General features: G+C 43.7%; 1 protein-coding gene across 1 annotated transcript in view; it reads left to right on the top strand.

The window, feature by feature from the left end:
* Positions 1-9504, top strand: part of LOC128885009 (uncharacterized) — a gene marked incomplete at its 5' end in the record, with an annotated part of 49440 nt that extends 39936 nt beyond the window's left edge. Inside the window, one exon of the mRNA XM_054138745.1 lies at positions 872-9504. Within this exon, the coding sequence (XP_053994720.1) occupies positions 872-2524 (1653 nt within the window). The remainder of the gene's footprint in view (positions 1-871) is intronic.
* Between the last annotated feature and the right edge of the window lie 15307 nt (positions 9505-24811).

The raw sequence follows: 24811 nt of genomic DNA, 5'->3' as shown, positions 1-24811 counted from the left end.
TGGCTACGCGGAGCTCGATGACAGATGGTCGGTCGACACGATCCAAGCGCAAGAAACAGGCGGACGCTCTGATGGTGATTTACTACGACCGCGATTCGAGTTTCCGTCTTCGTTCGACGTTGCATCCGGTGTCCTGTCGCCTCGATCGGTATCCCTGCAAGTCGGAGATTGTCGCCTCTTCTTGTCTCTTCGTCACTCCTCTGATACACTGTATCGATTCGGTAAGCAACAGCGCGCGTCGAAGGTTTCCCCTTTAAAAATCTAGTTAAAAAGTATTTCTTTGAACTCGACATCCGATAGTTTTTATCACCCTTCAAAAATACAAAACCAAGTCTGAGAACAGACAATTAAGCTAGGTACACGTCGAGTGCAGGGTAGCGATGCGATACAATTGACTTTTCGCGTCGCGTGACAATGTACGATGTGCAGTTGTGTTTTATACCGTTTATATTTATACGAAATGCTGTGCTTTGCCGCTCTGCGCTCGATTGTAAACAGATTATGATTTTATACATTTATCGAAATAAAATAGAAGCTTGATTAAGACCGTTTTCTAAATTATCTCATCGTTAGAATTGTTGTAAGACAATTTTAATAACGATGAAAATTACGACGTTATTAATTTAGCGGGGCCAGATTGCTAAAAATAATACACCGTGCGACGGCGGGATAAACTCGTGGGCGTACCGCGTGCATGGAGGTGTTCCGCGTGTCCGGCACTAAAAGGATGATTCATAAAATTACGCGTAGCCAGCGATTTCATAAGCAATCGGAAATGAGCGCGCGTTGGTAGAGGCTGTAATTTAACAATATATCCGAGATTACGGGGAAAGGAAAGAGAAGTAAGAGCGGCGTGGTTTGGCTGTTTCAGGACGAGGTGGGAGGCAGTACGGTGGTAGCCGAGGGTGTAGTAGGCGGCATAAGGGGCCCAGGCGGCGGGTGCCGCGCATCCTCGATGACGATGGCCGAGAGCGCCGTGGAGGACGCTGCAGCCGCGCCCCCGGGTCCGGCCAAGCCGCCACCGCCCTCCTGTACAAACAACAACACCCTGGCGGCAACTGCGAACCGGAACCATCGGAACCTCCGCAGACGGAAACGGCTCGATCAGGTGGTGGACATCCTGCAACACCGTAGCTCGCCCAGCGAGGGTGAGGTCCTCAAGTTCGAGGGCAGCGGGCCAGCGTCGGAGGAGGAAGAAGACGTGTTCGGTTCCCCCAGGACGTTCTCGAGATCGGCAACGGACGCGCCGTCGGGCATCAGTCTGCTGCCTCTCAGGCTGAAGAGCGAAGAGCCTGTGACGCCCACCGAGGAGCAAAGAAATTCGAACGATGACGATCAACAGCAGCAGAATCACCATCCTCATCATCCTCACTATCACCCTCATCACTATCGTCATCGGCACAGGCATCATCACAGGAACAACGCGAATCACGCGTACGATCACCTTCACCCGCCTCATCAGAGATCCTCGACGCCCAAGTACGCTGGCTGCAGCTGCGTCCAGTGCTCCCAGTCCATCTCCTCTCCGATGGTCCTTCCCTCTCCCACCACCCCGCTCACACCCCTCACTCCTCTCACACCGCTCACTCCGCTCAACTTGCCGCCCCTCGCATTGCCGCCCCTCACGCCAGGATCCCTCTCGTCGTACAGCTTCGAGCATTACATGCACACCAAGTACCTGCCTGACATCTTTCGAGGACGCAGTCACTCGGACTCGGACCTGGTGCCGGGATGGGACCAGAAGCCACTGCTCTCGACCTCCTCGATCTTCGTGAACCATCCGTTGAGGTGCGGTTCCCTCGAGAGCGACACCACCAGTCCTCAGGAGTCGCCGTTGGATCTCTCGATGAAGAACCTGATGGCGACTGCCGCGGCGGCGGTCGCCGGAAGACCACCAGCTCTGCAGCTGCTCCCTCCCGGGATAGTGTCGAGGGGTTCCGTGAGCGTGCCCGTGGTGAAGGGCGACGTGGCGTCCCCGACGACGAAGGAGAGCGTCGCCGTTCGTTACAACCTCGAGGTCTCGCCCGTGGTCGAGGAGATGCCTCCTGGCGCCGACGTGGCGTACGTCTGTCCCGTCTGCGGTCAGATGTTCAGTCTGCACGATCGTCTCGCGAAGCACATGGCCTCGAGGCATCGCAGACAGGGTCCCCAGGACGCCTCCGCCAAGGCGTATCTCTGCGACGTCTGTAAGAGGAGTTTCGCCAGGTCGGACATGCTCACCAGACACATGAGGCTGCACACGGGCGTTAAACCGTACACGTGCAAGGTCTGCGGCCAAGTATTCAGCAGGTCGGATCACCTGAGCACGCACCAGAGAACGCACACGGGTGAGAAGCCGTACAAGTGCCCGCAGTGCGCGTACGCGGCGTGTCGCAGAGACATGATCACCAGGCATCTGAGGACCCACGCCAGATTCCCCGACGCTCAGACGCCTAAAACAGAACCTGGCCTCCTTGCCGGCGAGGACAGCCCGATGTTCGCGCAGGAGATGGCCTCGCCGTCGGCCACGATCAAGGCCGAATGACGACGGCAGGCTGGATGACCACGTTTCTCTGCCGCGATCCATGCGGTTCTCGAGGAAGGGGACGTCCGGCTACGACGGAGAGGCTCTTGGCCGCCGTCGCGAGGTCCAAGCGACGTCGACGACTGGACGGGGGTTGAAGAGGTCAACGGCGGAAGGCAAGGGATCGATCTATCCTGGAATCGACGCGACGGTTCGCGAGAATCGGAGACGAAGTCGCGGTAGAGTCGACGCGTTGACTGTCCGTTGACGGGCACCCGTATCTCGAACGCCGGCTTCGTTTAGTCCTTTGCTTTTGGAATTTAATATTTTAAGTAGCAATGAAGAATGTGGCATTACTTAAGAGACTTAACGTGTTTATCGCAAAATTAAGAGAAAAGAAAAGGCTGATGGGGCTTGCGTTTAAGGTACAAACGCGATGGTCAAGGGCGATTTCGAGTTAGAGATTCATTGAATTCGGAACGGATATTGTCCGTGCTGATAACATAACAAAAATTGTTGGTGCATAGTACTTAGAAAAGATGGTAGCCTATTTATCGCTATGAAAATCTTGTCTCTCTTAGAATCGTATTCGCGATGCCAGTTACGGACAGTCAACGCGTCGAGAGGGTAGCTTGGTAGTTTTTAGTTAAGAACTGCGGTTTCTTTATTGTTGCTTTTATGAGAAGAAATAAGGAGATACATTTTTTTTTTGAAAATGTAAAATTTGACCTGCTCGTCGTCGATTCGATAACTGAAACTATTTTTTATAAAATATCCAGAGCGTATAGATATCGTCTTATAAAATTGAGATTACCAGACTGCCCTCTTAACAAAATTCTAAAATTTTCGTATATTTTGTCTTATATCTTGAAGTCACGCCGTCGGTCTTTGAATCATACGCGAGTCGTTTTAAGGCGTGTTTGAGACTTCTGACAGTATTACCGTATCTCCTCGTCTTCCCCGTTGCATCCCTAAAAATTGCGCGACGCGCATCTTTCGAGGTTCTTTGTCGCAAGTCAAGGACCGCTCGTGGCTCGTTTCAGCAACGTTCGCCGTTTTCAGCTGTAGTACGTTTCATTTTACACTCTGTAAAGTCCAGAGTTCGTTAACTTCCCTATTTTTTTTTGTTTTCCTATTTTACTTGCGAAGAAGATAGTTCGCATTTCCTTTTTATTTTAGTCGAGTCTCTTGCGCACGAAAACAGTGTTTTTTTTTCCTTTTGCGCAAGGAATGCGCCGCGTGCGGTGATTTAAAACTTTTAACCAATTTTTTTTAGCTTTTCTGGAATTTCTTAGAATTGCCTCGTTGCTGGAACTTGTTCGAGTGGGCAACCTCCGTCGAAACCAAGACTACTCTTCCTCGGTCGATACTCGTACACTCGAAACTCAAGCGATCTAAAAGCATTCCCACTAAACCGCGCGCCACGAAGATCCACGAAAACGGTGCTTAAGCAAATTTGTAGCCTTCACGTCGATATCGATTCTTTCGTTTTCGGACACCAGAGATGGGCAAAGTTGTTGTCCAGTGATTGCCTTTGTACGTGCATCTGTTTGTTACGTGAAATATATACATCTACGTATGGTGTATATATTTGTATATTTTAATGTTTTTAATTCTCGATTACGCGTGTTGAAAGTGGTCAAAGGTGTTCGGTCGACTGTCGAAGAAGTAAGTGCCAAATTTTTTCGGTCGAGAAACGGTTGACGAATCTGTTAGTGGTATCCAGAGATGGGCAAACCTATATTAATTACTCGTAACTAAAATAAAAAAGTCACAACGAATACATCTTCCTTTTTTTTTTGTGTTTACACAAACACTTAACGTTATTATTTAAATAAAAATTAGAATTCGAGTTGCAGGAAAATTGCAAAAATTACGAACAATATTTTGTTCATCTCTGACGGTGTTCCTTTTACCTATCGTTGAAAAGAGACAACGATTTCCATGCGAGAAATGTTTGTTTATCGGCGGTGTTCCTCTCGAAACTCGTCTATCGTCGATTTCGAGAATCAAAAATCGTCGATTCGCCGAGCGATCCAGCTCGATGCTCGTACGCAATCCTCGAGACGATTGTTTGAATGTTAGTATAGTACCGAGGTTGCGTCGGTAGAGTTAGTTGTTAACGATCGAACAGGAGAGAATGTTTTTTTATTGTGCGTTGCGATATTCCTCTTGAACGGCGTCGTGATATATATTTATCGAAAATTCGTTGTTAGGCGCGACTGAGAAACCGTTTTTTGAAACGTTGTACGAGGAAATTGAAGCTCAAGGATGGAGAACTCGAAGCGAAGAAAGAGGGTTGGGAGTTTTTCCTGGCGAATGAAAGTAGAACGAACGTAACCGTACCTGCAGAAAAAAAGAAACTTAAAGCATAATAAAGCGTCTAGACGTAACGTTAATTAGTGGGTAATATTGATATTATTATTGCGTTTTTATTATTATTATGAATATTAATATTATTATTATTATTAATATTATTCGCATATTTCAAAGCGCGCGCGGAGGAGCAGAGAAAAAAATATTTTTTTATAGAGATCAGATATTTTCTGCCCAGAGATGGGCAGAATTCTTTCTAAACACAAATTTCAATTAACAAATAAACGATAAACTTGATAAACGTGAAGTAAACTGTACCATCGAATAATCGTCACCGAATAAATTGCTATTCGTTAGTCGAGTAAAAATTTGCTCGTCTCTGTTTCGTTAAAGGGTCCGAAAAAAATGTAGGAGAACGAGGCGTCGGAGAAAACAAAATCGGCGAAACTTCGTGGTTTGTCTTTAAACGAGGAAAAGGTTTGTAAACGGAGTCGATCGAAGGAAAATTGATTCTCTTCGAGAAGATGACTTTGTTACGTTACTTCCTACAAGTATTCCCCTGGACCTCGATAATTCTTCGCATTGCTAGAAACTGTAAACGATGCCTCTGGGAAATGTTCACGATGCGAACAAAACTCGCCTTTTCACCTATAAATTCTTCTTTTAAATCGCAATTTTACTCAGAGGAATTCTTTTTGGCTCAACAGTATACTGTTACTCACGAATCCATAAGGCGATTGTGAAAGTTTTGCGGTTCGATTCGATCCACAGGACGAACCTCCGCCTCGAACGCTTTGTCGACCAATGTTTGACGTATCCCTATTATCGAGATGAAATCAATTGGCCGTTCAAGGCTGTCGAAGAGCTGTCCCCACCATAGTTGGTTGCCTCACTGCTCTACCGTCTTTGCAAGCTCTCTTCTCATACAGAGAAGCAAGATACTTGACACAGAACACAGTGTTTCTGAAACTGTGGAGCCTCGATGTTCCACGAACGTGTTGGAGACCCACAAATTCTCGAAAGATACGAAGAAGCATACTATAGAAGCATAATAAATTGGATTAGATTCTTTAGAGTGGAACACTTTGATCGGGGAGCCAGGTTTTATAATACTATTCGATACAAATAAATAATACTTAAAAAGTCTAAAGAACACTAGTGTGAATACACTATATAAATAAACGCAAATAATTTTGTTATTCGATAGCTGGATTTACTGCCAAAAGTATTGCTACATTTGCAAGAGAGGAATGGCACATTTGCGGACCATGTTCCAACGAGTGCGTCTGTGATACCGAATGTGTTCATGCTTTTAATTAATGCGTAACTATTATTCAGTATCAGGCACACCTTGTCGTACTGGTAAATGAAACTAATTAAAAACAAAAAAATACTCAGTGAACGGGATTGGAACCCATGGCCTCGAGTCAACCGCATTCTTTTCCATTTTGCAGTCGGACATTTCGTTGTTAAGATATAATATGGTGGACTGAATAAAAATGGCGCACAGCGAGAATCACATTAGCGAATTGTAATTGCTTACATCTGGATAACCAAGCCTGGAATTGTAAATTCGTGGATGACTTTAGAACTTTGATTTTATGAATTAAACGATGATTGATCTATCGTTTTATGAAAATTATAAGGTAATACATTAATATTCTATTTATCACAAACTGCATTGTTGTTTCCAGAATTGGAAAACCACATCTCATGTTACACGTATAGCAGCAAGTACTGTATCGTCTTACAAAATTAACGTCACAGTGGGGGAAACAACGTCGATCAGTTGATTCTGTTTCGACGATATGCGAATTAGCTGGAGACCACAGATGGGCAAAATTCTTGTCTGAATAATCTTCAACAAGCGAAAGATAGTTTTGAATTATTGACTGATATTGAATCAGAATTATAGAATCACGTATGTCGCGATGAATAAATAAAGTTGTGACTCCACGGACTAGTCAAAGTTTCGAATGAATCGCTTCGCGTTGGTCTCATTCGTCGCTTATTAGTCGAATAAAATTTTGCTCATCTCTGCTGGAGACCACACGCGTGTAGTCGATATCACTTCAACCTTGCTCAACCTCGATCGCTTGCCTTTTTCCTTGCCATAACTCGCCCGTTTTGTCCAGTGGGTCTCCCGTTCGTGGCGGTAAGAGGCAGAGTGACGAATAACGCGAGTCACTCCCGTTTGTGAAACACACTCAAGACGCTCGTTCGTATGGACGCGCAACGCATACACACAGACACACAAAGTTACAGTGAGAGAGAGAGAGAGAGAGAGAGAGAGAGAGAGAGAGAGAGAGAGAGAGAGAGAGAGAGAGAGAGAGAGAGAGAGAAAATACACAGATTCGTTGCGAACGAAACAAATGTTGGTATGGTGTGCGTGCCGTTGAATCACGCGCACACGGGTATGTATATCTGTATTTTTGTATACCGAGGTTTTTTTCTAATTAGTCTACCGTTTAAGCGTTTCGAGGAGGAACGGAACGAGTAATTAGCCATTAAGGAGAAAACTGTCGCTCTCTGCTTGCCATTTTAGCTTGCCTCTGTCGATCGAACGATTACTCGGAAGGCGGCTCGTCGGAGGGACGAGAAGGACACGCGAGGAAAAGTCTGCGAATCGGAAGGCCTTGGTCGTTTTTGGACCGAGATCGGCAAAATTTTTATCAAGATACAAACTTCAAAGATAAACGACCCGTTTATCTGTTAATAGTGAAACGCGAATTACAATTTCAATTGTAGACTTAAATACTTAACGGTGAACAAATTAGAATTTCATCTTCGAGCAACTTGAACAGCGTTGACTAAACGCTACAAATGAAATGTTATTCGTTGTCTGTTATCGAATGAAAATTTTGCCCATCTCTGATCCTGAATTTCTTTGTTTTCGGAGACTGTTCGCGGTACTGAGATTCGTGCATGGATATCCCACGAAATGTGGGATAAAAGTTTTTTTAGTTTCTTTCTTTTCTTTTTGTTTTTATGAAACCGCGAACAGCAATTTTTTTGATTCTGCGATGTAAGAAGCACGTTTGTTTTGACGTTATCACATTGATATTATTTTTCTTTCGATCGAAACCTCCGACTTGACACGTCCTTCCTGCGAGTCAGCCTCAAAACTGAGAGAATCTCTTGCGCAAGAAGCCCGTTTAACTAAACACACGAACAGAAGAAAAAAAATGGAGAGAAAGGGAAACGATGTGTAAAACACGTTCGATGTGTCTTCGGGCAATTAAGCGATCGCCGTGCCAGACAACCTGTTCTTGTAATTATTAACACTCACTTAGCCATTCGTACGATTATACTTATTTCTATTATTATTATAATATTATTATTATTATTATTATTATTATTATTATTATTATTATTAATTATTATTATTATGCCTAGTTACGTTGTTAAGTGATTAATCATGTTTAATGCTTCTATTATTTATTTTGTTATCCTATTCGCAAGTCAAGCTTCCTATTTTTCGCCCTGTTCTCACATTCACCTCCGCCCCCACCCTTGTTCCTCGTTTCATCGAAATGCCCCTGCCCAATTTTCGTCGTCGGAAGGGTGGACAAGAACGCTCCGTGGCGTGCATGCATTTAATAAATTCATATCGTTCGGTTCGTTCAGGTAGCTTCTGACGATCACGACGGAGCAGCCGAATCTCGAGCTTTTTCCCCACCCTCCGCCATTCGTTCTGCTTTGCATATCGATGAGAAAATAAACGAAGGAACGAAAGATGAACGGAAAAGGGCTTTCCTCCCCTACGGGAGACGTTGCGCGATCACGTGACTCCCGAGCGAACGCGTTCTGTTTTATAAATTCTTTTTTTTCTTTTTGTAATAACGACGAACAAGTAGAAATCGATAAACGCTGACGAAGGTTTACTGTAAATTATTGATGACGACGATTGTGTATGTTAATTTATAAATTATGTTGTGTTTACGAATCGTGCCAGAATGGAACAAAAATATAATTTTTCAACGAACCCGCCACGACGCTTTTCTCATTCTACCTAACGATTCATCCTGGTTTAGTTCCCAGCATTTAATTTTCTTCTGTTTGCTTTTCGATTCTCATCGATCCTGCTCCTGCCGCCGATTTCAGAGACGAGCAGAATTTTATTCGAACGACAGACGATGGAAACTGGTCGTCATCGCGATCGACAAGTCGGAATGATTATCACCCTAAGGCTGAAGATTTGCACCGTGTTTATATCTACAGCGTTGTGCGAGCGAATCGCGACGATTGTTCGAGTTGAGAAGCTCAATCGTAGTTCGAATCAAACCGTGTCTCCGTATCCGAGACAAATTTCATCCAGCAGGTATTTTAAATTTTTAGGTCAGGTGTTGACAAAACCTTTCCTGAGAAGGGCCGAATACTAACAGCTTTCGACTTTGTGGGCCAAGAAGTAAGTATCGAGGCTATCGTGTACATATCTACGTAGAAAATGAAGAATACAATTGACACCGTTAAGAAAACGAAAACGATTAATTACAAATTCGTTTTGATCAATGCACAACACTGCCCGAAACGTTCTTACCTACGATTGTAAATCAACACGGCCTTCATTGACGAAAAGGGCTCGAACAAAAATTGTGATTTTCCCTTTGTACATCGAAAGACAAAACCGAATCTGTATGTTGCTGCACATTTACGATGGAAATACATATACACGTTAATTGTTTCTATATTGTCTGCCAAAACCTCGAGTACTCCACTTTGTTTGAAACCTGACCAACTTTTGAAAAGTAAGTATATATTTCTTTTGTACGAATACAATCTTTATCGCGCGATTATTAATTAAGATCGTATGTAAATTTTATTTTTGATCCTTATTGTGCTTTTCTCAACCTTTTCTCTTTCTTCTAGGAGAAAGAAGGCTAAGGATATACCTACTCCCCATTTTATAATATTTTTTTAATTTAATAATCTAGCCAAAGTCATACGTATTGAAACCGGCTTGTTGATTCCACTCGTAACAATGTCTTTAACAAAATTGAAACGATGTCTCCGATGAATTAATATGAAACACACCATTGACGTTTACGAAGATTTACGGGGGTTAAATCACCGTGCATTTTTAATCGTAAAATCAGACAGGAATAGATTCTCAGGAGAATATTTATCACCGGCTCATCCTTTTATAGTCGTTGCGGTGTCATATTTTATACCGTCGTTATAACCATAATCCTTATCTCTGCATAGGTTAGTATCGCCACACGAGTAAGCGCGACACTGTTAATTAAGGGGTTACACCATCTTGGAGACGTGAAATAGCCTTCGTTCTTTAGAAATTAATTGCAGCGAAATTATTCATTCGAAGAGAGCTTGAACTTATAATATACGAATACGCAATCTCTGTGCACAAATATTTTTCGGTCTTTCCGAAAATTGGCACTCTTAAACAGAAAAAGATTTAATAGAAACGTAGCTATAATTTTCCATATTAAAGTAGTACTTACCAAATAGCAAATATTGTAAATGGTAAGGTACGGAGGCTCGACTACACGTGCCTCGCTTTTTTCTTCCTCGGCGTACCAGTTTATCAAAGGACCCGAAAGCGTTGTAAAGCGCAGCCAATTGGAACGAGAAATGGTTTTCTCCGCGGTTGACGAATCGTAACACAGACGAAATTTCCGTTCGACAACGCGCTGACTCGATACGTGTCCAAGCCACGTGGAAATAAAACGATCCGCCGGATGTTCTCGGGTCGAAAATATTATTCCAGGGCGTTCTCCGGATGATTAATTTTCGCGATGCACGCGATCGGCAGGTCCCAAGCGCTTTTCTGTCCGTCGTCGAACATCCGTGGACGTGATTCGCGTGTACGCGCCACGGGATCGCGGGTATCACGTGATTACGATGGGGGCCCGTTTATTTCGTTCGGGCCCGGCTCGACCATGCCGAAATCGAAGGCGAGAGAAAGACGACGCGCGAGTATCGACGCTGAAATTCGTTAGAGGGTCGTTTTCTTTCAGGTAATTCGTTTTGCAGCGGTATCGAGTAATCGCGTGACGAAATCCGCGCTAATAACCCTGTGTCCGTTCGTATCGCGAACGAATTTGCAGATTTCAATTTGCTTCTTCTCGAAACCGTCAAGTTCCGATTGAATTGCGTGCTTTGGAAAGGTAGAACGCTTGTAAATAGTAAATAACTATGATCGAAAACAAAACTAGCTTTTAATATTTGACAATTATGACAATATTTGTTTAGTAACTTGTAGTAAATTAACTATTTGATCGATCTGATATGAAAACATATGGTACGTACCGTTTACACAAATATTATGTTGAAAGGAAATAAGTCGAGTAACAAGCGATGATTAGTATTTGATTATTGCAATATGTATATTAAAATTTCTTGTGCAAATTGAGTATTCTCTTAAACGTTAAGATATGGCAATGCTAGATTGCTAGTTTTAAATACAAATGAGATAATTATACACTCAACAAGCGGTATTACACGTGTAAATATGCACGTGCTGTATCCTTAACGCAGCATGCGACCCTGTAATTATGTTTAATATATTTAAAACATATTATTTTCATCGTGGAACGTGCGAGGTCACTTTCGAGTTCAACAGATCGGAGGCACGCTTCCAAGTAAAATATTCGGTCTCCTGTATTATTATAAATAATCGTACGGTGCGACGTGAATTATCGCTCCATCGGCATTAATTAAATCGAACCTGGAAAAAAGAAGCATCGGCCGAGACATCGCGAGAAATTCGGCGAATTTATCTCCTCCCAATCGAGATGCGCAGCTTCCTTCACCTTTCGACCCTCGTCGTCCTTAAATCTCGCCGGTAGATTGCGCGTTTAATTATGGGATCGATTACGCCGCCGCGAGATATCTCGTTCGATACCGCGATCCCGAGTTCTCGTTCATCAAAGCGGCTTTCTGTTCTCGTTAAATCGAGACCATGACATCCGACTTAAACTGCAAGCGCTCTATTTGATCGATATCGCCAACGGAACGCTCATCCGAATCTCGTTTAAATACACCCTGATGGACGTCTGACGGTAAGCAAAACTAAACGGACAAACAAACAAAATAGGACGAGTGACTGTAATTTTCCCGTTCGAAATTGCAATTTCATTTATCGCTGTGCATCTTATCGCCCTGGTTATCTCTACGTTCTTTCGAGTTCCTATTGAAAATGTCATTTTCTAGTAGTCTTTAAACTTGAATCAACGTAAAAACAATTCATTTAATTCCTAACAAATTGCGACTACTTTGTCTCAATGGCGGTGAAGTCTTTAACTTTTCGAAACACACGATTTAAGATAAGAATAAAATTCAACCGAATAAAAAGTTTCAAATGAAACAATGAAGATACCAGAATGGCAGGGCAGTTTTTATCCAGGGCGATTGCATAATAACGTTCGGGTTGATTTACGCTACGCCTGGGATTTCAGGTATATGTCTCATTATACGCGTATTATATGCACGCCGTATGTACGCGGATAGGTGTGTACACGACTACACGCTTATCGACGCGATCGTATCCTGTTCGCCGCGATCGATATCCCGGATAAGTGGTAATGGAATAATCGACGTTTCGTGTAAGGGATATTCAGGATAATCAGCTATCCGATGCGCGACATCTCCATAACAATATCCGGTGACACAGTTTTTCAAATATTCACCATTATCGTTGAGTATCGGTAGCGGCTGAATTTGGCCAATTGAAGCGCATCGTTCGAGAAGCCCATATTTTTAATGTCATCGACAGGGCCATTGTCAGGCTTATTATAAATGTCACTTATACGCTCTCGTTGATTATCAGAGGAAATTGTAAATTGATGTTCCATGTCGCCCCGCGATAGTCGTGGAAACGCTTTTATTCCCGCTGTGAATTGAGGTAATTCAGCGCTAACGTGAGGGGATTAACTTTTTTTTTCAATAATGGATACATCAGTCTTTTAATGAACTCTAGCTGGGATCGAAGCGAACGGTTAAATATTCGAGGTGTAAAATTTAAAATGAAACGTTCGACGTTTGCAGTTTGACGTTGTCTGCGGTTTTCGTGTATTTTTACGCTTTCGGTATTTTGATATCGTTCTCAGATGCGGCGAGAAAGACGACGATCTAGCTATCTTAGAAAGAACGTGACGATACCACGGTATTCTAGGGAGCATGAGGCGCGGAGCCTTGGATAAGTGCTGACGAGCCATCGCGAGGGGGGTCATCCACCTTTAATCTTTCCTCAGCAGAATCTCATGATCGGTAACTATATCTCTCCTTCGTACAAACAAGAGCGTATAAATACGTAACGCAAAAATACGAAGTGTTTCAGCTACAAATGATAAGAAATTAGACGAATGCTACATCTTAAAAATAAAAAAGAAGAAATACTGTTCGCAACTCTTTTGTTCTCGAGGTGCAGGTATACCGAGTCCCACCGTATTCGTTCGCTACAAAATAGAATCTCAATTATAGTATAATGAAGATACCAAAGTGGTGTATCATCTCATACAAAACAAAGAAAAACTTCCTCGAATAACGTAAATTCTTCCTCGCGAGTAAATCGTCGTGCGTTCGATCTCGTTCGCGATCTGTCATCGAAAAGTTTCGACCATCTCCGATTGGCGCGACGCTGAGTGACGCGATTCTCGCGAGCCATCCCCGTCGTTTTTAACGCTTTTTCTGTCATGAACGCCGACGCACGCGCTGCGCTGTCCTCGCGTATATAAATTATGGCGGGTCCGCGTCAGCCCGTTCCGGGCGCTGGCAAAAAATCGGCCGTTGGCCATTAGAAATTATAAGTGCTGCGGTCGACGCGGCTTCGAGCGACTCCGACAACTTCTCTCTCCTCTCCTTTTTTCCCTCCCCCGCGCCCACTGTTCCCTCCTCGGCGACCGAGCTCTTTTTCTTCCTCTTCTTCCCTCGATCAGCCCGGTGAACCGGCTGATCGTACTTGTCACTGGTCCCCGTTCCACCCACGCCACGCCACGCTCGCCTTTCTACGCCGTGGACCGGTCCAACTTTTTGTCGAGACCACCTTTCCCCTATCCCGACCCTCCGCGGATCACTCCCTCTTCATCTCTATTCCTGTCTAAAAAAACGCCGAAGCTATTAGACTTGCGAGCAGTATTTAATATTCATCGACGGAGAAGATACTCTCGTGCTCATTTTTCGTTGTATTAATTGGGAGCCGCACAAGTGTGTTCCTCCCTGTGAGCCCTCTCATCGTTAACCCTTTGGCCTACGATTTACTGTATGATCGTGCGTGCCATAACCAGGTGTAAAATTCCTTGCGCTATTTCATACGACGTGTCTGACTCGTGTTTTTCATGTTCGACTCAAATTCTGTACCACGAGTCTCACACGCTGTTAGAGGTTAAAGGGTCAACCAATTTCCATCACGGTTCCGAACACGCTGTTACTTGTATTCATAGCGCTACGATGCGTACCGTATCTGGTCAGACATTCTAAGTAGAATAGGACCGCGCCCGGTCGGACATTTTTTAAGTAGAACGGGATCGCAACTGGTCAGACATGTTAAGTAGAATCGGACGCTCTTGTTCTCAGTGGTGTGGTTGCATGGTTTAAATAAGAAATAAAACCCGCGTGTAGAGTGGACGTTGGTTGTTAATACGAGCAAAAAAGTGTGCAAAATAGTACACAACGGGAACGAGGTTAATCGACCGATTAAGATTCTTGAACGGGGTGTCAATCAAATAAATGCGATTAAAAGAGGGAGGTCGTTGCCTGGTAGATAAATATAAAAATTATATGATTGCATAATTGAGGGATTTATTATAAGTTACTATATTTATAAAATACTGACTTAACTATTAACGAAACTAAAATGAATAGAGTCCGCTCAACGATCCGCTCTACGTTTATTCGCGCCGTCTTTACCCTTCGACTGCTCAACTAAATCTGTCTCCAACGCTTCTTTCTCTACCTCCCCTTAAAGTTAAGCACTACCCAGGGTTTTTCCCAGGCAGGGGAACGTTGTTCTAGGCGGCCTCGCCGAGGCGCGCCTGGACAACATCAGCCCAAGTGGCCAGGTCATAAATTAAATTAAACTAAAGCTACGTTACAATATCCTTATACCTATCCTATAGCTAACGCTCTCTCTCTCTTCCTCTCTCACACACACGCACACATTCCCACTCCTACATAATGATAATGCTGTATTGCATAATGATGTATACTCTTTATTTTATTTAATACTTCCTATATATGCGTACGTACTTTGACTTTCTTTTGTGAAATATTAATTGATGAACGGTAACCATAGACGTTCGGTAACCATAGCAATTACTACTGTACTTCGTTTTTTACGAGCGGATCCTATTTAATTAGGATTACCGCCGCAAGCTTCGTTTCTAATAATAGTAGTCATAAAAACGAAATTCATTAAAGTATAGTGAATGACAGCGGTTAATGTACGTTCAATCACTTTTGTAAGGACCATGCATGAAAGAGACTAGTAATTACTGTTTCGACATAACCTTGAATGCGAGTATAAATATTTCAATTTGTCTTACAGAAGTGGCCACGTTATATTTGAGATAATATATAAGATTTTTCTATGTAAATGCAAAGTCGAGCAACCCAGTGGTTTCCGAAACTGCCTGGTGCGCAATCAAGGAAATGCTCTCCCAAGAAGAACTAATTTTTCTCGATATAAATGTTACAATAAACGCTTCAAAGTGTGTACATATGCGTTCTTAGATTTCATCTTTTTACGTTAGAAATTCTCAAAAATTGGCCTATTTGTTAACGAGACTAATCACATTTGCACACCTGGATAGAACTTTTAAACAAGAAAACGTTCTTTCACAGAATACGAACTTGTTTATACCGATATGCATCCAAAAAAAATACTAAATACTGTTGTTTATAGAAGCCAAAGGAACGTACCATGCTTATCAGCATAATATCACCGCGCGATGTTCGTATCTATGCAAAACGACCAAACTAACCTACATCCGATTCTAAACATTCAATGGCAGTTTCAAGGAAACCGTGGTCGAGCGAAATCGCAGATGCTCGGTGCGTGGAGCATCGATTCCATACAAGTCGGCCGCGATCGCAGCAAGGGATCCCATTCAAAGCGGCGGACCCAATAAATTGTCATTCATGACAAACTGAGGACAAAGTAAAGGCGCGCAGCATTCGACGTGGTATCCAGGACCAAGTCAGGATTCACGACGGACGCTCGCCGTGCTTGCAGTGGCCGCTATGTCGCGGTGTTATGCCGTATCTCGAGGCAATAGATCACCCGATCGCAGCGTAATCGACGAGCACCCACCGTACGGGCTGTCGTCGTCCCGACGTTCCAGGGGATGCTAATTTCTCTAGCGTCCCTTCCGACGGATTCTCCCTACGCGCAGGCATACTAATTGCGACGCCACGATCGCAGCCACCGTCTGTCGTGCTGGGTAACGTCGATATCTTATGTAGGATCCGAGTTACAAAAATAATTGTGGTAAATGACAGAGACGAGAGAAGTTGGACGTGATTAAGAAGAAGGAGGTTACAGGAAAACGGGCTCGAGGACGAATCTTTACATCTATACATAGAAATAAAATTGAAGTGTCTGTCTGTCTGTTTAAACGGGTTAATCTCCGGAATTACTGAACCGATTTTAAATATTTTTTTCAGTAATAAAAAGCTATACTATCCCTGAGTAACATAGGCTATGTTTTATTTTGACAAAAATACGTTTTCAATTCGAAATCTCAAAATTTGTAAATAATGAGAAATATCGATCGAAACATCTGTATTACGGAGACCAAAAGACAGTCACTGACTGGTTCACGATGGTTTTACGTGGTTGAACGGTCAATCGAACGCGAACGATATCAAATAAATAGTATTCCAAGCGGGTGAAACCGCGGTGCACAACTTGTACATAACAACATGAGATAAGTAAGATATTTAATTTGGTCGTTATTAGATAAAAAAAACCATGAACTACATGAGAAAATCAGCGTCCGTAAATTAATTTTTTTCATGGTTGAAACAGATTTTCAAACCTTTAAATATAAAGAGCCATATAATAAAACCACCAAAACATTGATTTTTTGTTCCAGCTCCCTCCGACCTATAAACATCCACCCCAGGTCTGTCCTCTTCCTCTGCAGCGGTGGACCAACGCCACCATCGCTTCTGATTATTTTCTCTTCTTGCTAAAAAATATTTGTCGCATTACAAAAACATGCTACACAATAAAATCCTCGAACCGATCGAATGTACCGTTCACCTGGAATAAATTCCCAAGGAATGCTTACCGGACACGGGTACTCCTCCGATGGCAATCAATTTCTGATCATTCAATTATCAACGAACGTCGGAAATTTGTGGAAGAATTCGTTTTTCAAGGCGCGATTCGACGCGGAGTGACGGACGCGAATGCACGTTGGTTTCTTGCGGCTGGTTCGTTATATCCGGCCTCTTGCACGCAGGATTCGTTCGTCTTGGCCGTTTCTGCGCGGATGCTCGCGACCCGCGGAATGCGTTCTTTCCGTGTCGAGATTTACTGCGTCATCTGGCGCGGACGGCAGCACGCAGTGGAATGTCGACTGTTCGTTGCCGCCCCGTACGTAGATATCGACTGAACGTACACTCGATTCTCTTTTTACGCGGCGAATGCGTTCCAGAGAACACTGCGCGCACAAAAAAAAAAAAAGACATATTGCTTATGACAAAATAGAGGAGTTGTTCCATAAATTTCAAAACCCGGATGAAAACTAGGAAACAGAGATATTTATGTATAAGTGGAGTTCGTTATATAACCATTAATTGGTTTTTCCTGTTATCCATCCAAACGGAAGTACGTGACGCAATGTAACTGTGAAACAGCCAGCCGAGTTTTGCATTCGAAAAGTTCTTCTGCGTAACTGTTTTCCACGATTCGTAATTAGATTAAGGTGAAAACACGTGTTTCAAGCGTTTCAAACGCTAAGCTTTCGAGGTTGGGAGAAATAGTTTTTGAAACAAACAAATAGGCACGAAACGTTTGATTCGACTCTGAAATACTCGTTTTATTTTTAGGCAAGCATTAATCAACGCCTTAGCAAAGAACCTTTCCTGGCCAGGCGGCTGGATCGTTTTCTCCCCTTAAAAAGATCAACAGCCGCTGCTCCAACCAAAAGTAATTGTCACGAGGAACGTATAAGACGGCAACGTAATCTGGTCAAGTCGATCACGCATTCGTTGACACAGTCGCTAAACAAACGGCACGCACGCGAAACGAATCCCACGTTCGGACGGTGCCAATCCGGATTCAGCGCCTCGAAAGAAAACCGTTCGACGTTAACGCATTTCATGGCCGCGTGGGCGGCGATCTTATCGTGGATCGCAATAATCACGAGTTACCCGTGTACGTCCCGTGCTACGCGACCAGTGACGAAAACTCGCGTGTATCTGTCCGACTAGGAAGAGATCGGGATAACCGATCGGTCCGTTATCTGCCTACAAACGTTTTCGCATTTCGGTGCTTGTAGAGCAGCGATCTTATCGAGGACTGCTGAACTCGCAGTAGCGGATCAACCTCGGCCAGAACCCTAGATGAAAATATCTTTTAGGCGTCGAATTTCAAAGTAACCGCTAATCCTCCTTATGACGGTGAAAATGATATATTTGCACAATCTAGGAACAATTGTTTCGAGATCAAAAGTTAAAATTGAAGTACGAATTGCGGAATTAATAGAGACAACGTAATGCTTTCTGGTTAGTCACTTCGATATTTATAACCGAAGGAAATGATTGTTCCTATGATATATTATTATAGGTATACCGAGTTAAACATACACGGGCAATTGTTCGTTTTGTCCCAGCAATAATTCGCCACTGGTAGCGTGCGTAGCGAAGCCAGGCGACCGGATCGCTGGCCAGAAACTTTTCCAAAACGGGAACCACCGGTTGCACGACACGGTTTCGTCCAACTGGTGGTTTTCCGTCGCGTGGGTGTCGCAGATACGATCTGAACAGTAGTCACATCGTGTGTGTACGAAAGTCTGTCTCTATTAGCCGATTAATTTCTCGCGACACGCCACGGGAACGCGCTCAAAGGGTGACACGAAGTAGTACACGAGGATTACATTATTTTTAGAATGCAACACGGTTTATATTATATCCTGGAATTTTTTTGGAATAATTTGAACATAATATCGTCTTTTATGGATAGAGTATCCCACTAGAGGCGTTTCTCTAATTCCTCAAACTTCTTTTATCGATGTCCAGAGAACTCACCCTAACACGCGACTCAGAAACTCCACAATATTTTCCCAAATCGATAAACATACTTTTACAAACCCTGACAGAAATGTAATTCAAAGTATTGTTGCGCCGGGGAGCGGTGCAACGCGGAGTATTCATTTGATTTATTTTATTAAAGGATAACCACAGGTTTATAAAAACGAACAACAACAACACGTTTATTTAATAATTAACTATAACATACAGATTTCGGAACGTCCGAACTGTACAAGGTTTATCACTGTTCTCCCTATTCAAATAACTGCCGGTTCTTGAATGACAACCAGAAGAACGGAACCTCGCTCGCTTAAAGGAACAGGTCCATATCGTTGCGATATCTTCACACCGTCGCAACAGTATATACTTTCAACACATAGGAAATATGTATAAGAGACGTTTCGTATCCTCGAGGAAAAAATTCCCAAATGGCGGCATTGTTTTCAATTTGAAAGGTGTTTCTCCTTAATCGTGTAAACGTTAACGAGAGGGGGATCGAGATGGATGGCCACAGGACGTCCGAAGCTACGGGCGAAACTCGTTCGCCGGTAGCGCGCGTCGCGTTAATTATAAAAAATGCGTAATGCCCGATAATTTTAAATATCGTCCCAGCGACAGGTGCGAGTGCGCGCGTTTCGCCTCGCGTGAAACAGAACGGCTTAAAGCTGGCCGCGTTTCGTCGAACGGTGTGCGTGGACCGATCATACTATCGCGCACTTTCCTATGCGAGTAATTGGCTCGATTTCATTCAGTGTACGCCGCTGCGAAAGATCGTGTGATAATCTACTTCCGTTCGCTCTGGGAGAACCTGTTCTGTTCGGTGCTATCGTTCCGTGCGAGAAGAATCGTGAAAATTGCCCATGAATTGTGGTCGATGTCCTGTTTGCCGTACTTACCTTATCGTTTTCCTATGTTTCACGCGTTTGTTGCTAAACACTAACGCGAAAATCACCGATTGTCGTGCTATTTTATTATTTCGAGAGCTCCGGGAGTAAACTAGGTTCAACTACTCATTCAAAGCGAGGGAACTTTGTTTCTTTCTTTGAAATATAATAGATAAATAGTTTCGAGTGTTTTATGCAAATAACCACGACTGTTTCACGTCTCCAACGCGATGGAACCTCTTAAGGAAGACACTCCGCCCGAGCTCGTGTGCGAAAGGGAACGATCGCTCGTTAGCTGCTCGCGAAGCATTATTAATTTCACGGTGTCGATCGATACACGATATGGATACGGATCGAGAAACGCAGCGATGCGCGCTGAATGGTATTCCATAGCAGCGCTAATTGGTAGTGCAGACTAACTGCCTTCACGTTTCCTCGGAGGCGGATAAAAAGCAACGTAGAAACAAGTCGAATGACACGACTAGCTTTATTTTGCTATAACCTCATCCTTTTTGTAGGTTAATATTTCCCCTTTGAAAGATACTTAGCGGAAACGTTCTAGCATCTAAGCATTTAAGATCGAGACAAACGACGTCAAAATTGATGCATATATTCTCTAATTAACTCTTCCCTGGATCTAAAAATTAATATCATCCCTAACTCTCGTCTCAAATGCTTCCGTAATTCCATTATTCTCATTCGTAGTCGCGTGTCCAACCCGATGCGACCGATTCGGCCTCGCTCGGAGGATCGGGTGAATTATACCCTCTGCTGCTTTAACTCGAACGCGTCCGGGCGGTACGTCAATTCCGTCTCGGTGAAATTCTTGCCACGAGAGTCATAATTATTCCTTACAGTCATTAGTCGCAAATATATCAACCGGTTGACACGTGATAACCGCCGACCAACGTTCACCGCCGCCGTACGCGCGCCCTCGCTCGCTCGCTCGCTCGCTCTCGCAGATATTTATCTGCGATATCTCACGCGCACCTTTCTTCGTCGCTGCGGTGCCGCAGGTGAGTACGCGTTCCTTCGCAGCCCGGCCAATCGCCGCTTTTCAACGCGGTGATACTTATTTATCGACGCGAGCTCTCCTCGCAGCCGAGTTTCAGCGGCGGCGGAACGGAGGATGAGACTACAACTGCGAATCGACGATCGAGGAACGAAGGACGAGAATGAAAGGGATAAGAGCTTGGATTCGAGGAAGAAAAAGACACTGTGGCGACTGTAGAGGTGTGTTATGATCGACGTGTTATGAATAGCGAAGCGTGGGATGATTTTTGGCTGGTTTGAGTACTGGATCGTAAAAAGTTTTGTCTTGAATCTTTGAGAAATTTTCTCCGACGATGTCGAATATCTGATACGGATGTATCCCGTGTATATTAAAAGTACATGCTTCGAACTATATTTCTGCCATTTTTCATAAAGATATGCTAATATGTATAGAAGATACGAGTGTCCTCGTAATACGCTATTGGAATTTCTGAGAAACACGGTCTTACGAATACGAACAAAAATATAGTTTAAAATATATGTTTTTAATATTGTTGCACCAGGGAGTCGAACAACGTGGTGTATTCATTTCTCAACACAGAAATTATAGAAACGAACAAGAACACTTAACGTTTATTAAACAGTCAACTTTAACACAATAAACTATATACAAGAAATTCAGTACGTCTGTTCAGTTCGAAGTATATCACCATTCTGATCATTTGGCAAATAATAGCCATCTCTTTATTGCAACATCTTCACATCGTCGCACAGAGAAAATTCTTTAAAGATTATCGACCCACCGTTACGGAAATCGACGGCCACGCGCAAGAATCGGGCGACTACCGTACAAAAATGTGTTCCGAAAGAAGATTGTTAAGATAATGTAAAATACAACCTTCGACGGGCTCAGGACCTTCCGAGTTTACGAAACAAGGTGCCAATGACCAAGTATCTGCTTTCTACAAGCACCTGATGCAACAAGATGCGTATCAGAGGTGCCTTTGCGGTAACTTCGTCTTTCTTGTACAGAAGTGATTATATCAATTAAAGGGAACACAAACCAACCGACAGGTCTTCGAAGTGGTCGTAAATTCTTTCTCATCGCCCAGCAGCCTGCTCTTTGGTCGAAAGGAAGTCACAGACTCTCCTTTTAAAGGTAGCTGTAATAGAAAGGAAGAAACGGAAGCAGCAGCTGAGAGAGAAATGACGTGCACAGCGTTGAGTACTCGTGTTTGTCAAACGGAAGGCAAACACGAGAGAAACACGAGACCTATGCAAATTCTGAACGAGACAGATGAAATTCGATATCATTGTACACTGGATACGCTTCACCGACATGTTAACAGTCACAACACCCGGTTAAAATAAAAACGAGCGCGTCAAATAACTCTTGCAGCGAAATTAAGGCTGACAGTATGTGTCACGCGTTACGAATTCGAGGTTCATTAATTGGAAGGCAATTAACGAGTCGAAAATTATTATATAAATACCCGTTTGACAGCGGAACGGAAGGTTATTAAATTTGTAAGGCGCATTAGTAATGGAAAATAGTTGAATGACCAAACGTTACTAATGTTAATGGATGTAAAAACGAAGGAACAAGTACCACGATTCACGTGCATTGCACGTGTGGCTGGACCGACTCGCCACAGTGATTGTTCATGCATAAATCTCTGATACTCGTCACGGAACACGTTCGCGATAATTAGAGGTGTCAGTTTTATAGCGACGTATAGACAAACGCGACGATAATTAAGTCCCGATGTGGGAGCACTTGACTTACATTCTAATTGTGGAACCTTCGTATAGTGGCCAGATTAATCCAAGTTCCACGCTTGAGAGTTTCGAGGCCTTTGAATTTATAACTTCTAAAGTTGGAGGACAACAGAACAAGGATTATACTCTCCCTAGCGTTACCTAACTACCGATAAGTAACCCTCTCATTGCTATCTAATCCAAGCCCTCAGGGGCTGTAGCTATGTTTACATGTAGCTACAGTACAGGTTTAGCGATCCCGAGGTACCCGAGCTATACTATAAGTTTGACTAAATTAAATAATAGTTTTGATATTATCAACAATTTTTCATTATAAATATGTATATGAATAATGCAAACATACACTTGGAAACATCAAATCAATCATTTAATTTAAACAAATTTCTTCAATAGACATAAAATGTACGAAATTGTGAACGTAATACACGAAAGTGTATTAAAACTATAGAGCAACGATGTTTAGGTTTTAAATGGAAAGCAACTGTAATTAGAGGATAAGAAGAGAGCACCAGTTTTTATTATAACTATTGCTGTATGGTTACACTTAAATAAATGCAGACGGCAGATATTGTCCAATCCATCGAGGGATACTCGAAGTCCTGTCTAGCTCTAGTCATCGACCGTCAAGAACGTACTCGATGCATAAATTTCGCACACCATCAAGGCTCTAACCCAGAGAAAATTTCAATCACGACAGATTCCTCTCCATCAGATAAAGAACCCGAGATACGAGCCACTCCATCGCCAACCGCGCCAGTCTCCCAAATCAGTGTTTGGTCCCTCTACACTCTAATTAGTATCGACGTTCCTTTTAACGTGGCGGCATCCCCGAATCAATAAGGAATCATCGGAAACAGGGAGCGTAGGCGGCTGAGGTCGTTACTGTCTTGCATATAACCGGTACTTTAAAGACTGCGCCCGCGGCTGTTCCGATCGGTCCCCCCGTGGACCACACAGAGTCACCGAATCCGGCGGTCTTAATTAATCGGTGTTAATTCTTTCCGGCTCTGTGGCGAGTATCCCGCGATCCTCGGGAATCGAAGGCGGATGGGAACGCTCAGGGATACTCTCGAGGACCGTCGCAGGGCCGCAAACGACGAGAGAAGGAGGAAAGAGAAGGCCGAAAGGAAAGGCTTGGGTGCAGGGGAGGACCGTAAATTTCCGTTATGGGACTCCTCGTAAAGCCGGCTCCGACCGGCGCGATAAAAAGGCCAGTCCACGGGTTGCTGCTCCCGAGGATAACTTCTCCTGGACCTTTTTTCACCTTTTTCCCCCTCTATTTTTTTCTTCCTCTCTTTGATGTCCCCTCCACGAGCGAGAATCGTCGGGAAAACCGTGCGCGAGTAGAGGCGGCTGTCCTATGCTCAAAGATGCTGTCCTTTAAAATTCGGGGGACACCTCGATCGGTGATCGTGACGAGAAGGGGACAGGACGGGACCGAGGAACCGCTCGTTAAGGCAGGTTCGCTCATCGGCTCATCGCCAGGGCCCCTAATTGCCGCCGCCGCCGCCGCCGCTGCTCGCCCACGCGAAATCGCATCAGGCGTAAATACGGCTTAATGCTCTACTCCGCCCATTCCTCTTGTTCCGTGTCCCTCTTCTTGCCTGTTTCGGTCGGCGGAATTTTTCTACGAACGAGGGAACAGCAATTTAGTTTAAGATTTGGTTTAGTTGGTTTCGATATCTCTTTGAGTAAAGTAAAAGTTTTTCCCTTCTGACACGATAAATAACTCTACAGATCCTGTAGAGTTACTTGTCATGTCCTTTTTCTTTTATCAACTATTCCCTCCGTTCCACGCCACCACCAAGGCTCTCAGGCTATAATCGAACTTTTCAATTCCAATTATTCCCAAAGTAATCGCGAATCAGTGGCCAACTATTTGAAACGGAGTATTATCGAACATGTGACACGGACCAGTCTCGAGCTAGAAATTTGATTAAATCCCGCAAAGCAATCGCGCGATAGATGTTTAAGATTGACCGCATCTAACCGAATTCTCGAGACGTTTATCAAAATGGAGTCGTGTCTGCTCGTATCCTAGATAAATTCATCCGCGATGAGTCTCCTCTCTGACGGGAATTAATTTGATTTCGACATCCCCGGAAATATCTTGATCCCG

Source organism: Hylaeus volcanicus, chromosome 2 (assembly GCF_026283585.1).
Source record: "Hylaeus volcanicus isolate JK05 chromosome 2, UHH_iyHylVolc1.0_haploid, whole genome shotgun sequence".
Lineage (NCBI taxonomy): Eukaryota > Metazoa > Arthropoda > Insecta > Hymenoptera > Colletidae > Hylaeus > Hylaeus volcanicus.
Note: the sequence above shows the minus strand (reverse complement) of the source record. Positions and strands in the feature narration are given on the sequence as shown.